The following is a 13,313-nucleotide window of genomic DNA, read 5'->3' on the forward strand; positions in this document are numbered from 1 at the left end:
GGTCAGTCTAATTTCTTCTTTTTGATTTAGTAATGATTGGTTTTTCATTTTTATTTTTTAATATTTTTTCACTTTGAATCTTTTCTATCACGATTAAAAAAAAAAAAACAAAAAAAAGACAAAAAAACAAATAAAAGAAAAAGAAATCAATATTGTAAATTTGGAGCACATCTATTTTTTTTTTCCCTCTTTTTTATTTGGGAATATTTGATTTTATTTTTTATTCTATTTCTTTTTTATCTTCAGTCTTTTTTTATTTAGACTATTTTCTTTTTTCTTTTTCTTTTTTGGTTTTAGTATTTTTTTTGATACTTTTGTAACTTTCGAACATATTTGATATTTTTTATAGTCTATTTTCTTCCTTTTCATTTAAACATATGTGATCTTTTTTTCTTTTTATTTTTTTATTTTTAATATCTTCTATAAGTGTTGTAAGTTTTTAATATATTTTTAATATGAATATACTCGAGATACAAAATCTAAATTGTGTTGAAAATTTCAACATGAATACTACCAGCTTATTTTACGGATTGACCTAACACGACACAATATCAATAACCTATAAGAAAATTAATGAGCGTTGATTTTGGATTCGCTGGTTGACACGCAATATGATACAAACTTTTTCGGGTCAGTTTTTGTCAACATAAACACGATCCAAATTTAAAAATGCGTCAATTCGAACACTAATTTTTCGTGCCATGTCAACAGGTTGTATTAAAAATTATCACCCCTAAAAAATAGTCGATACAATATGAATAAACTTTGTCTTATAAAAACTGAAGACTACATTTTTTTTTGGTAAGGTTATTTTTTTTTTTTAATATGGAAACTAAAGATTACCTTCTTCTTTTTTTGGTTTGGTAAGGTTTTTTTTTCATTTTTTTTTATTTTTTGGTAAGGAAACTAAAGATTACTTTTCCAAAGCAAGCTAACAAGAAAAGAAAAAAAAGCGCATTCCGCCAAAAAACATAGATGGCTGAGTGTGGGGATGGCAAACTACTTCTCATATATCAATTTTGTCCTATTAAGAAGGATCTAGGCTAGTAGCCTAACCAGTTTTTATCTTTTGAAAAGCAGGTTAATTATCTTATTCTATGCAAATAAGAACAACAGTCCACAGGAGGAACTTACGGGTAGCATTCAAATTTTGCAAATTAGGTTGCCTGGGGAACCTCCTTGCCTTATATGTATGTGAATATCCAAATTAATAAAGCAAAACCAGCTCCAAGATGAAGATACCCTTTATAGCCCTATGGTTCTTCCCTCTTTCATCTCATTTATATGGTAAGCTATGTAGCACTGACACTGACACGGGACACGTGACACGATATGACACGACACTCCGACATGTTAATTCTAAAAAATGTTAAATTTCGACACGTTAGGACACGTTTTGATATTAAATAATATATTTAATTTATGTAGTATACATTATATTTAATATTCAATATTTTAACAAAAAAATGTATCTAAACTTATAATATTTATAAATTTTGCAAAGAAACATAAGATATTCCAAATATTTATGTTAAACTCAATAAAATGGTAATCGTAATCTAACGAATCTAACAGTTGGAACTAAAAACTCAACGCAAATTAACCTTTGAACCGTTTTTTGAATTTCAATAACGCGTGTTGGAGTGTCGGGAAGTGTCGGAGTGTCCGAGAGTGTCGGGAAGTGTCGGACACGACACGTCAGTATTTTTGAAGTGTCGGTGCTTCATAGATGGTAAGTTTGATATCTCCTTCAAATTAAACAAAGATGTAATTTTTAGGGTTAACCGATTAAGTTTATATGAAATTTTAAAAATATATACAATATTACTCAATTTTTTTACTTCAGATTTAAATTATTTTACCTGTTAAATCAGAAAAAAAATTATTTAGATATTTCGGACACCTGAGCAATAGTCCATATATATAATCGATTACTCAATATTTTGACCGTAAAACTTCGAAAGGTTGTAACTTTTGACTTGGGTGTTCGTATCAGATAATTGTTTTTTTGATTCCATATAATTTTTCAAGATCTACACAATAAAATTTTATTGCATCGGATTCGGACAAAAAAAATTCCAATTTTTTTTTCAATTTTAGATAGTTTACCCTAAAACTTTGAAAGGCCATAACTTTTAATTCAGACGTGCGAATCAAGTGATTTTTTTTGTTTCACATAAATTTTCGAGAGCTACCCATGGCAAATTCGAAAAGGGGATTTGGTCAAATAAATTTCCCAAAGAATGGGACCACATTATATTATATTATCATTTTTTCAAAAACCTTTTTTTAAAAAACTACATATTTCCGACACCCAAACAATAGTCTATATAATCGATTACATGCGCTCAATCTTTCCACATAACTTTTTTGACTATATGGAATAAAAAAAAAGCACTTGATTCGCAAGTCTGAGTCAAAATTTATGGCCTTCAGAAGTCGTACAAAAATATCTTAAATTCGAAACAAAATTGGAAATTTTTTTGTCTGAATCCCCAACAATAAGATGTCATTGCGTAGATTTCAAAAAATTATGTGGAATAAAAAAAATACCTGATTCGGATACCCGAGTCAAAAGTTACGGCATCCCGAAATCTTACGATCAAAATATATACCCGTGTCAGTGTGTGAATGGTGTAAAGTCATGCCTGGATACGGCGCGACCGCTCGCCCCTGTGTGGGGCGCGTTCTTGCACGTGAATGGCGCCTACCTGGGACACGGCTAATTGCTATAGATTCATAAAAACATTTCAAACTGCTATATTTTCGTAATTTTTTATTTATATAATAATATATTAATTTTTTTCTTTCATATAAAATAATTTTATCTTACGAAACATTTTATCCATTAGTAATATATTATTCAAAATTACATGAGCTCCTGCAATTTTAAAAAGAATGAGAAGAATCGATTCATAACATCAGGCTCAGCCACTCTCTCTTCATGACATTAAAGAAATTGACAGGATTTTTTTTAATATTATACCCGTGTTTTCATTGAAATTTTAAAGCACTTGTCCAAATATTTTTTGGGTTAATCAACAGGAGAAACAATTATCAACCCATATTTTTTTAAATAACTAAGTATATTTTATGATTATAAAATTATCAATACTGTTTTTTTTTTTAGTTTACTATGCAATTAATATGTAACGAAATTATCATAAATTGCTCAAAAACGTGGTGAAAATTGATTCTTTCATAGCTATATTGTATGTGTATTTGAATATTTCATTTTTAAATAATTAATCATTTGTAAAAATTACCCCCTTCTCTCTCCGAGCAAGTGACAAAGTCGGTGGTCTTATACCCCTTTGCCAATTGCCAATTAATCATTTTTGAATGCTACGTTTATAGAGTTATGCCTTATTTAGACTCTAGACTTTTTCGCAGAATTGATACAATGGGGGAGTGACATAACTTTTTGGTGATTCTGTGTTCTTCTTATTCCTGTTATAACTCCTTAAGCTCTTGGCTTTTTCTTCATTTCTTTTGTATTTTATCTTTTAAAAAAATAAGAAAGCAACAACTTTTTTTGCTTTACTTTTTGGGGTTAGGGTTTTGTTATTTTGTACCTTTTCTCTACACAGCCCTTCTTTTCCTTGCCATTCTCAGCATATGTTAAAACTCCAATTCTATACAATTCTTTCAGCTTCTAGAACTTCATTCGTCAACAAATTTGGATATATACTAAAATAAAATAAGTTCTGATATATAATAAAACTATTAATATATTAAAAAAAACATATATTGGAATCTACAAATGTCTTCTTGTTTAAGTCGAGTTGGTGGGGATGATTAAAGTTCTGATTGGAAACGAAGAAAAAATTCTCAAGAATTGCTGGGTTCTGATTAAATGTTTCTTAACTTGGATTCAATAGCGATATAATTATAAGTAATTATTTTACCCAAAGTCCTTTCCGTTATCACTAATCCTTCAATTGGCTTTTCTTGTGTATATCTTGAGAATTGCTTCCGTATATGTTAATTCAGAAGCTTTTATTGAAATTTCATTACAAACACTGTATGAAAACAATCCCTGATTTTCTGCCAACTAATTTTGAAATGTAAGCCGATTGGTGTAAGCTACATGTGAGGGGTTCTATTTTTGGTGACTATATAGTTGCACTGCATTTTGTTTTTTTTCTATATTCAAGGTTTTAATAATTTTACGCGTTTTATCAAATCATTTTTGAAACTTGCCACTTTATTATTTCATATTGAGAAGTATGATACCACTGATCATCTATTAATTGTAATCACGTGAAACATTTTTTGGCTTGTTAATATATATAAGATAAATTGATAAATTATTAATTATAAGGTTCTCAGTTGTCAAAGTTCATTATCTCATTCACTAATTCAATTTCATTGTGAAGCATAACCGAATAAGACACTATGATCAAATGCAATATTGAAAACTGTGTGATCATGAATATGATGCCCGAAATGCAACCGTGTCAATATGAATGATGCCTTTATCCCATATATTTTACACTAAACCCAGTTGCCATTAATTTGAAAACATTTTAAGTTTTGTATTTCTTCACACGTAATGCAAGACAAGAAATAGCACGTAGCATTTCTACTTATAGAGAAAAATTATCAGAAGAACTATAAAAAAAGGTTCCCACTTCCCAGAAATCATGACTTACATAGTATTTATATTCTTTGCTTAAGAGTTATGGCTAGAAATGATTTAATCTTGATGGTTTTTTACTACCAAAATACCACTCCATTTCATTGTGAAACAGGATATCACTTTCATTATGAAACTTACAAAAGTGACTTTTTTCCTTCTATTTCTTTTTTGTTTATAGTCTATTTTCTTATTTTTATTTAGATTATTTTTATTTTATTTTATTTTTTAAATCTTAGTCTTTTCTGTCATTATTTCAGGTTTTAGCATATTTTGTCTTATTTTTTTTATTATTTTTTTCTTAATCTATTTTCTTCTTTTTGATTTAGACATATGTAAACTTTTTTTCTTTTAATTTTTATCATAACAAAAAAATTTCAATCTCAAAATGATGATAATATAATATAATTTTATCTTACGAAACACTTTATCCATTATTAATATCTTATTCAAAATTATAAGAGCTCCTGTAATTTTAAAAAGAATGAGAAGAATCAATTCAGAATCATTCATTATAAAAAGCGAGGCAGAACTAAAGAGAGGCAGAAAAACAAAAGAGTTCTAAAGAGAGTTCTGTAAAAAAAAAGAGTTCTAAAATGAAGTTCATCATCGGACTCTTCTTCTTCGCTATGCTTCCCATTCCCATGGCAATGTGTTACAAGTCGAAGGAGATCAAACCGTGAGAGAAGGGATTCGGTTCTTCTAGCTGATTATGTGGCTTAGTGGTTAGTAGTTTAGACACGTATTAGTTGCTGAAACGTGTTAGCTTAGGAAGCATGTGAATAATACTGGCTTACACGTGTATGGACAGATAGCATTTGCAGTTACATTAGTTGGTTAATGTTGAATTGTATAAATACATGTAAAGAGATACTCTTCAGATCCATCTTGAATAATATCAGAATTCTTTTCCTCTTCATCTTCCTTTCCTTTCTCCTTTAAGGGTTTCTCCCTTAACATTGGTGCTTTCATTTTGCACTCCCTGTTCTTGACGCTATGACTAGGGTTCAAGAATTGTCGGAGGAGTTTCATTCCTTCAAGCAACGGGTTGACAACCAATTTGAAGAATTGCGTGCGCAATCAACGATGCAAGCGACGGACACTCGCAACCAGATTTCCTTGCTGGTTCATCAGATGCAACAACTTCAGGAGGTGGTGATTGCTAACCATTCACCTCGCCGTGACCCTCCTCATAGCAATACTTCAAATTCGCTACCATTGCGTTCAGATTCCACCGATAATCGTTCCTTACTCAAAGGGATTCGGATGGAGATGTCGTTGTTCAATGGCAATGATCCCAATAATTGGATCTTTAAGGCTGAACTCTTTTTCACTCTTCAATCGATTCCAGAAGACACCAAGGTGCCATTGGCGGGGTTGAAGATGGATGGTATGGCTGCTTCCTGGTTTCAATGGATCTTTAAATTAGGTACTGCTTGTTCATGGGGTGATTTCAGTTCTTCTCTTCGTCATCGTTTTGGCATCCCTGGGTTCACCAATTTGAAAGGGGCGTTATCTAAATTGACCCAGACCTCCTCTCTTCGCCATTTCATTCAGCAATTTGAGGCGTTAGTGAATCAAACTCCTGAATTAGATGATGATCTTCTTAAGAATTTTTTCATATCGGGCCTCCAATCGGAGCTTCGAGGTGCGGTTCAATTACGGGAACCCAATTCTTTGCACCAAGCCATTCAACTTGCTATGGCATATGATGATCATTTCGGTGAGTTGAAGAATTCTTTTCAGGGTACACAACGCAAATTTGCGACACGATTCAATTCGGTGGTTGATCCTACACCTGTTACTACACATTCACCTACTACTATGGGAGTCAACCAACTTCCTGTGTCCACAACACAACGTTTGGCCCTTCCTGCTCCTAATCATGGAAAACGTTTTTCGCATGTTGATTTGCAAAAGCGTAGAGATTTGGGTCTGTGTTATACTTGTGATGAACGATGGAACTCAAAGCATATCTGTAAAAATAAATTGATGTTGTTAGTAGGAGAGGAATCTGACCAGGATCCTGAAATTGAAGAGGAAACCATTGTATGGCAAGCGGACAATTCAAGTGGGGAATCACGAGATGCTGCTCTACATGCTTTGAATGATGGTCAACATTATCGTTCTTTGATGTTTTTAACTACCTTGAAGGGTATGGAGTTTTCAGTACTGGTGGATTCAGGGAGTACCCACAACTTCATACAAAAGCACTTGGCTATTCAACTATCTCTACCTATGTCCCATAGTCATAAAATTCGTGTTTATTTGGGCAATGGTGAGGTTATGATTTCTGACAAAAAGTGCTTGAAGGTACCTTTGATGATTCAAGGTACTTGTTTTGTCTGTGATTTATGGGTGTTGGAATTGGCAGATTTAAGTGTCATCATTGGCATGCCTTGGCTGGAGAAGTTAGGGAAGGTCACCCATGATTACATTCATAAGTCCATGGAATTCTTTTGGGAGGGGCAACCGAAATGTTTACAAGGCCAAAGACTTGGTTCTGTAAATGGAGGTGATTCAGATACTGTTCAATCCGATTGGGGAATTTGTGATGTTCTGCAAGTTGAAACCAAACTACAAGTGCAGGATACTATTGGGTCCGAATTATTAGCTTTGAAGGATTCGGTTCCCAATGAGATTTGGCCAGTTTTGGTCAGATTTCAATATATCTTCTCATTACCATGTGGCTTACCTCCTTTCAGGGGAATGAATCACTCAATCCATTTGACAGATAATGCCTCACCAATTAATGTCAAGCCTTATCGATATGCTCACAGCCAGAAGTCTGAAATCGAAAGGCAGGTAACTGATTTATTAAATGTTGGTTTCGTACAACACTCACAAAGTCCATTTTCCTCTCCTGTTTTACTTGTTAGGAAGCAAGATAATTCTTGGCGACTTTGTATAGACTATAGAGCCCTCAACGCTGTCACCATTAAAGACCGTTTTCCTATTCCAACTATTGATGAACTCCTAGACGAATTGGGAGGCTCCACTGTGTTTACAAAGCTGGATCTAAGGGCAGGGTACCATCAAATTAGAATGTTACCCACTGATATTCACAAGACTACCTTTAGAACTCATGATGGTCATTTTGAGTTTCTAGTCATGCCATTTGGCTTGACCAATGCCCCAGCTACTTTTCAGGCAGTTATGAATCATCTATTCAAGCCTTACCTACGACAATTCATCATAGTATTTTTTGATGATATCCTGGTGTTCAGCAAATCATTGGAAGACCACATTCAGCATCTGGAAATAGCACTGGATTGTTTACAGCAACATTGTTTCTTTGTCAAGCTTAGTAAGTGTTCCTTTGGCACTCAAAAAATAGAGTATTTGGGTCATGTGATTGATGTCAATGGTGTTTATGCGGATCCTAAAAAAATATCTGCTATGGTGGAGTGGCCTGTGCCTAAAACACTAAAGCAGTTGAGGGGATTTTTAGGCCTCACTGGCTATTATCGAAGATTTGTCCGCAGGTATGCTACATTAGCATTTCCTTTGACAGAACTTTTAAGGGGATCAGAGACATTTGCCTGGTCTGCCAAAGCAGATGAAGCCTTCTCACAACTTAAGGCTGCCATGACTCAAACCCCTGTGTTGCGTTTGCCAAATTTTGAGGATCCATTTGTGCTTGAAACTGATGCATCAGGCAGTGGAGTAGGTGCTGTTCTTCTCCAGCATGAGCAGCCCATCTCTTATTTTAGTAAAAAATTAAATTTCAGATTAGCAAATGCATCAACATATATACGGGAGTTGTATGCTATAACGGCTGCGGTTAAAAGATGGCGCCAATATTTGCTAGGCTCCAAGTTTGTTATTCGCACTGACCACAGGAGTATCAAGGAGCTTCTTACACAAACCATTCACACGGAGGAACAGCAAAAATACCTCTGCAAGTTAATGGGGTACACTTTTCGAATTGAGTATAAACCTGGAAAGGCAAATTCTGTTGCTGATGCCTTATCTAGGAAGTTCGAAGAAGGAAATCTCAATACCATTTTATCTGAGCCACTCTTTGATATAATAACTGAGATCCAGAATCAAAACACCACAGATCCACACTTGTTGCAACGGCATCAGCAGCTTAAGGACAACCCCAATGCTGATCCTGAATTTGTGGTTCGCGATGGAATTATTTTTTTCAAGGGGAGGTATTATCTCAGCTCTTCTTCTTCTCTTATTCCTATACTCATTACTGAGGCTCATTCTTCTTTACTTGGTGGTCATGCTGGAGTTTTACGAACCTTCTTGAGACTTTCTGCTACCTTCTACTGGTCTACTATGCGTAAGGATGTTAAATCCTTTGTTGGAGAATGCCAAATTTGTCAACAAGTTAAGTATGAGACCTCTAAGTCCTCTGGTTTGTTACAACCTTTGCCTATACCCGAAGGAGTGTTCGAAGAATTGTCTATGGATTTTATCACTGGGTTACCAACCTCTAAAGGATTCACCACCATCTTGGTAGTTGTAGATAGGCTATCCAAGTTTGCTTATTTTGGTAGTTTACCTGCATCTTATACAGCTGCTAAGGTTGCTGCATTATTTTGTGACCTCATTGTGCGGGTACATGGTTTCCCACGTTCGATTTTGACGGATAGAGATAGTATATTTCTTAGTCAATTTTGGATCCATTTATTCAAACTAAGTGGCACCACATTGAGGACTACATCTTCTTATCATCCTCAATCGGATGGACAAACCGAAGTGACTAATAGATATTTGGAACAATATCTTCGCTCGTTTTGTTTTGAGCAACCACAATTATGGTCTCAATTCTTGCCTTGGGCTCAATACCACTATAATTCAGCTAATCATTCTGCAATAGCTATGACACCATATCAAGCAGTCTTTGGGAAGCCACCAATATTGATCCCTTTTTATCCAAGGGGACTCATAAAAATAGAAGCCATTGATACTATGTTACAGCAACGCAATGATATAATGAAGCATATGAAATTACATTTACAAAGAGCACAGAACCGGATGAAGATACAGTATGACAAACACCACAAGGAGAGATCTTTTCAAGTGGGAGATCAGGTATGGGTCCGCTTACAACCTTATCGTCAAGTCACTGTGGAACGAAGAGCTAATCATAAGCTCAGTAAAAGATTTTTTGGTCCATTTGAAGTATCACGTGTAATGGGACCTGCTGCATATGAAGTGAAACTACCACAAGGATGTCAAATTCATCCTGTTTTCCATGTCTCACAGTTGAAGCCTTGCGTAGGAACTCAGCTAGTGACTCCCCATCCTCTGCCTTCCTTCGCTGTTGACAACAAGCCTGTACAGGTTCCTTTGGTTGTCTTAAGTGAACGGGTTGTATCTTCTAACAACCAGCAAGTTCGTGAATTCCTAATTCAATGGTCTCACTCAGTTCCTGAAGATGCCACCTGGGAGAAGGGAGATGATTTGCAACGTTGCTATCCTAATCTTGACCTTGAGGACAAGGTCACTTGTGAAGAGCAGGGGAATGTTACAAGTCGAAGGAGATCAAACCGTGAGAGAAGGGATTCGGTTCTTCTAACTGATTATGTGGCTTAGTGGTTAGTAGTTTAGACACGTATTAGTTGTTGAAACGTGTTAGCTTAGGAAGCATGTGAATAATACTGGCTTACACTTGTATGGACAGATAGCATTTGCAGTTACATTAGTTGGTTAATGTTGAATTGTATAAATACATGTAGAGAGATACTCTTCAGATCCATCTTGAATAATATCAGAATTCTTTTCCTCTTCATCTTCCTTTCCTTTCTCCTTTAAGGGTTTCTCCCTTAACACAATGGCATTCCTCCAAGTTGGATTCTATGAATCCACGTGCCCAAGTGCAGAGTCCACAGTGGAGAGTGTAGTGCAGAAGCGATTCGAACAAGACAAGTCCATAACAGCATCCTTACTTCGCATGCAATTCCATGATTGCTTTGTGAGAGTAAGAACAATTTATTAATTTCTTCTCTTAAATAACATCGTCAATTCATAGACTTTAATATTCTCGTGTAATATTATCGTTGATACTTGTTCCTTGAATCTCATCATTGATCTTGTTTTAGAAGGTAAACCCAAATTTTTAGATGTTATGGTTTTTCTTCACCCAGCTCTTTGTACAGTATGCAAAACATTTGAACATCCTTCGAATAAAAAAAAATTTGTGTATCCAAATTTAAATTGTTTACTTGTTTGATTTACTCAACTAAATCAATCTGAGTTACACATATAAATGACCGTCAAACTTTAGTCTAATGTAATCAAGTTGAAGGAGTGATTTCATCGGAGTGAGTTGTGTATTCAATTCTTTTCAACGTATTCAAAAAATATAATCAAATTGGTATATTATTTATAAAAAATTTAAAATTGGAATGAAATTGTTCATTAACCTAAAAAAAAGTTATTTGACTTAGGTCGGTTTGAATGAGTTTATGAAAAAAAGTAATTTTTATGTCATATTTATATTAAAAATATTTTTTACAAAAATTAAAGTTATTTTGATTTTTAAATATTTGAGTTTTGAAAAAAAAATTAACTTTAGAACTTAAATTTTTTAATTTAAAAAAAATAGAATTTTGACTTTTTTTATGGCTTTTTTTTTTAAAACATACATTCAAGCAGACTCTGTTGTAAAAATATTTTTTTGTTAAAAAAAAAAACTTTTGATTGAAAAAACTCATCTACAGTTAAAAGAAAAATACATAATAATAATAATAATAATAACACCACCCCAAACATCTCCCTCTCCAGTCTCCAGTGTCCACTCTCCTCTCAATGGAACAGTAAATTTTTCATTTTAAGAAAATATTCTATTATTTGAGAATTTTCTTAAAATGAAGGGAATAAAAGGAGATATTAGCATGTAACCTCCAATTATCTTTATTTTATTTTATTTTGTTTATAATCATTATATGACCTCCATTCCAAAAATGAAAAAGTAACCATCTATATCCTTTTTCTCTTAACCTTTGTATCCAAACGTACCCCTATAATCTCACAAATAGTCTCGTTCTCTATCTAACAATTCTGTTATGTGGAATTGTTATCATTTAAAAATTTCACGTTGGTGTTTGGAGTTGTTTAATAATTCTATGTTGTTGTTTGTGTTTTTCATCCTTTGCTTTTTGGAGTTAGTGTACACCGTAGATCCCATTACATGTCGGGCTTGATAGTTCTGTACTGTGATGTTGTTTGTGAATTGCTGTGTTGTTTTTATTGGCTGCTAATGCTAAATCTTTATTACGGGCTTGTGGATTTTTGTAATGTATCAATTTGGTTGTATGTTTGCTTGCTAGAATTGGGAATTTCGAATGGGTACTTTAGTAAAGGTGATGAAAGGAATATAGAAAATTTTCTTCATTAATTATATGTAATTTATACTTTTAGAGGAAAGTGCACGGGAACTTTAATATTTCTTCTTTCTGCAGGGTTGTGATGCATCTATACTCATAGACTCCACTAAGAACAACACAGCAGAGAAAGACGCATCTCCGAACGCTAGCGTTCGAGGGTATGATCTGATTGATGAGGTCAAGAAAAGCCTCGAAGCTACACGTCCTTCAATTGTGTCATGTGCTGATATCATAACATTAGCAACCAGAGATGCTGTTGCTTTATCTGGAGGAGCCAAATACGTTGTTCCCACAGGAAGACGTGATGGATTAACCTCTACAAGTACTGAAGTTGATTTGCCCGGACCCTCCACTCCTGTGCCAATAGCATCACAAATATTTGCAAAAAAAGGCATAACAACAGAAGAAATGGTGACCCTTTTGGGTGCACATACAGTTATACATCATTTTGATGTATTGAGGGGTTCTGCTCTATAAGCTTATACTATACGATGGTTACACCAAACAACTGTAAATGTTATAACGTATAGTATAAGCTTATACTATCAAGCCTTATACATTACACCAAAGAGGCCCTTAGCATTCTTATTGGCGTATATGTTGTAGTTCAGTGGCGGACCCATGATATTTTTTTTATTTCTGCACAATTTTTTTATTTTTTATTTTAAAGATCATAATCATGATTCAATTTTTACTTCCACTTCAAAAGTAAAGCTTTGGTGAATCAACCAAAATTTTAAGAAAATAATAGATAATGATAATTTAAAAAAAAAATAAACACCACAAAAAGACATTTGTAAAATATAGTATAATTGTAAGAGTTAATTAATTGATCAAAATCCACCTTTGTCGATGTCTATTTGATTCAAAGTTGACCACTTTTGTTTCACAAAAAAATGTTAAAAATGCAATGAGATTCTCCTCCACTTATGAAGATTGAATTTCAGAAATGTTGATGTTTATTAAGATTTGGAGCTAATAAGGTTTATATATAAAAAAAAAGAGACAAAGTAATGAGCTAGGATTTAAGCTTTAAGCTTTTAATTATAAGGGTTGGTTGGGTTAGACATATTTTTACCTTTTTCCTTTAATCTTCTTATTTCTTTCTCTTTTTTTTACTTGACTTAAAGTATTCATCTTATGTGAAAAAAAAAAATTCCCCAACTTGCAAGCACTTGCACGTCCCCGGTTGCTGTAATTTAACTTTATATTTCTCTATGTTGTCATCAGAAAAAACAAAAGAGAGAATTTTTTTCCACTGAAATTTGATTCGGTTGCTGTAATTTAATTTAACTTTTTTTTTTCCGGTAAACATTTCGACTCTTAAT

At 33.6% G+C, this 13,313-nt stretch overlaps 1 protein-coding gene across 1 annotated transcript; it reads left to right on the plus strand.

The window, feature by feature from the left end:
* Nucleotides 1–10,430: 10,430 nt before the first annotated feature.
* On the plus strand, nucleotides 10,431–12,462 carry LOC133313987 (peroxidase 44-like). Its single transcript, XM_061515417.1, has 2 exons — nucleotides 10,431–10,577; nucleotides 12,061–12,462. The coding sequence occupies exons 1-2, from the start codon at nucleotides 10,431–10,433 to the stop codon at nucleotides 12,460–12,462; spliced, it is 549 nt and encodes a 182-aa protein (XP_061371401.1).
* Nucleotides 12,463–13,313: the final 851 nt, after the last annotated feature.

The sequence above is a fragment of the Gastrolobium bilobum genome, unplaced genomic scaffold, assembly GCF_033153095.1.
Source record: "Gastrolobium bilobum isolate Gb01-03AN ecotype WA unplaced genomic scaffold, APGP_CSIRO_Gbil_v1 utg802, whole genome shotgun sequence".
NCBI classification, from domain to species: domain Eukaryota; kingdom Viridiplantae; phylum Streptophyta; class Magnoliopsida; order Fabales; family Fabaceae; genus Gastrolobium; species Gastrolobium bilobum.

Coding starts and splice junctions, on each gene's coding strand:
- LOC133313987 (XM_061515417.1), top strand. CDS start 10,431: ATGGCATTCCTCCAAGTTGGATTCTATGAATCCACGTGCCCAAGTGCA. Junction 10,578..12,060: donor TCCATGATTGCTTTGTGAGA/GTAAGAACAATT, acceptor TTCTTTCTGCAG/GGTTGTGATGCATCTATACT.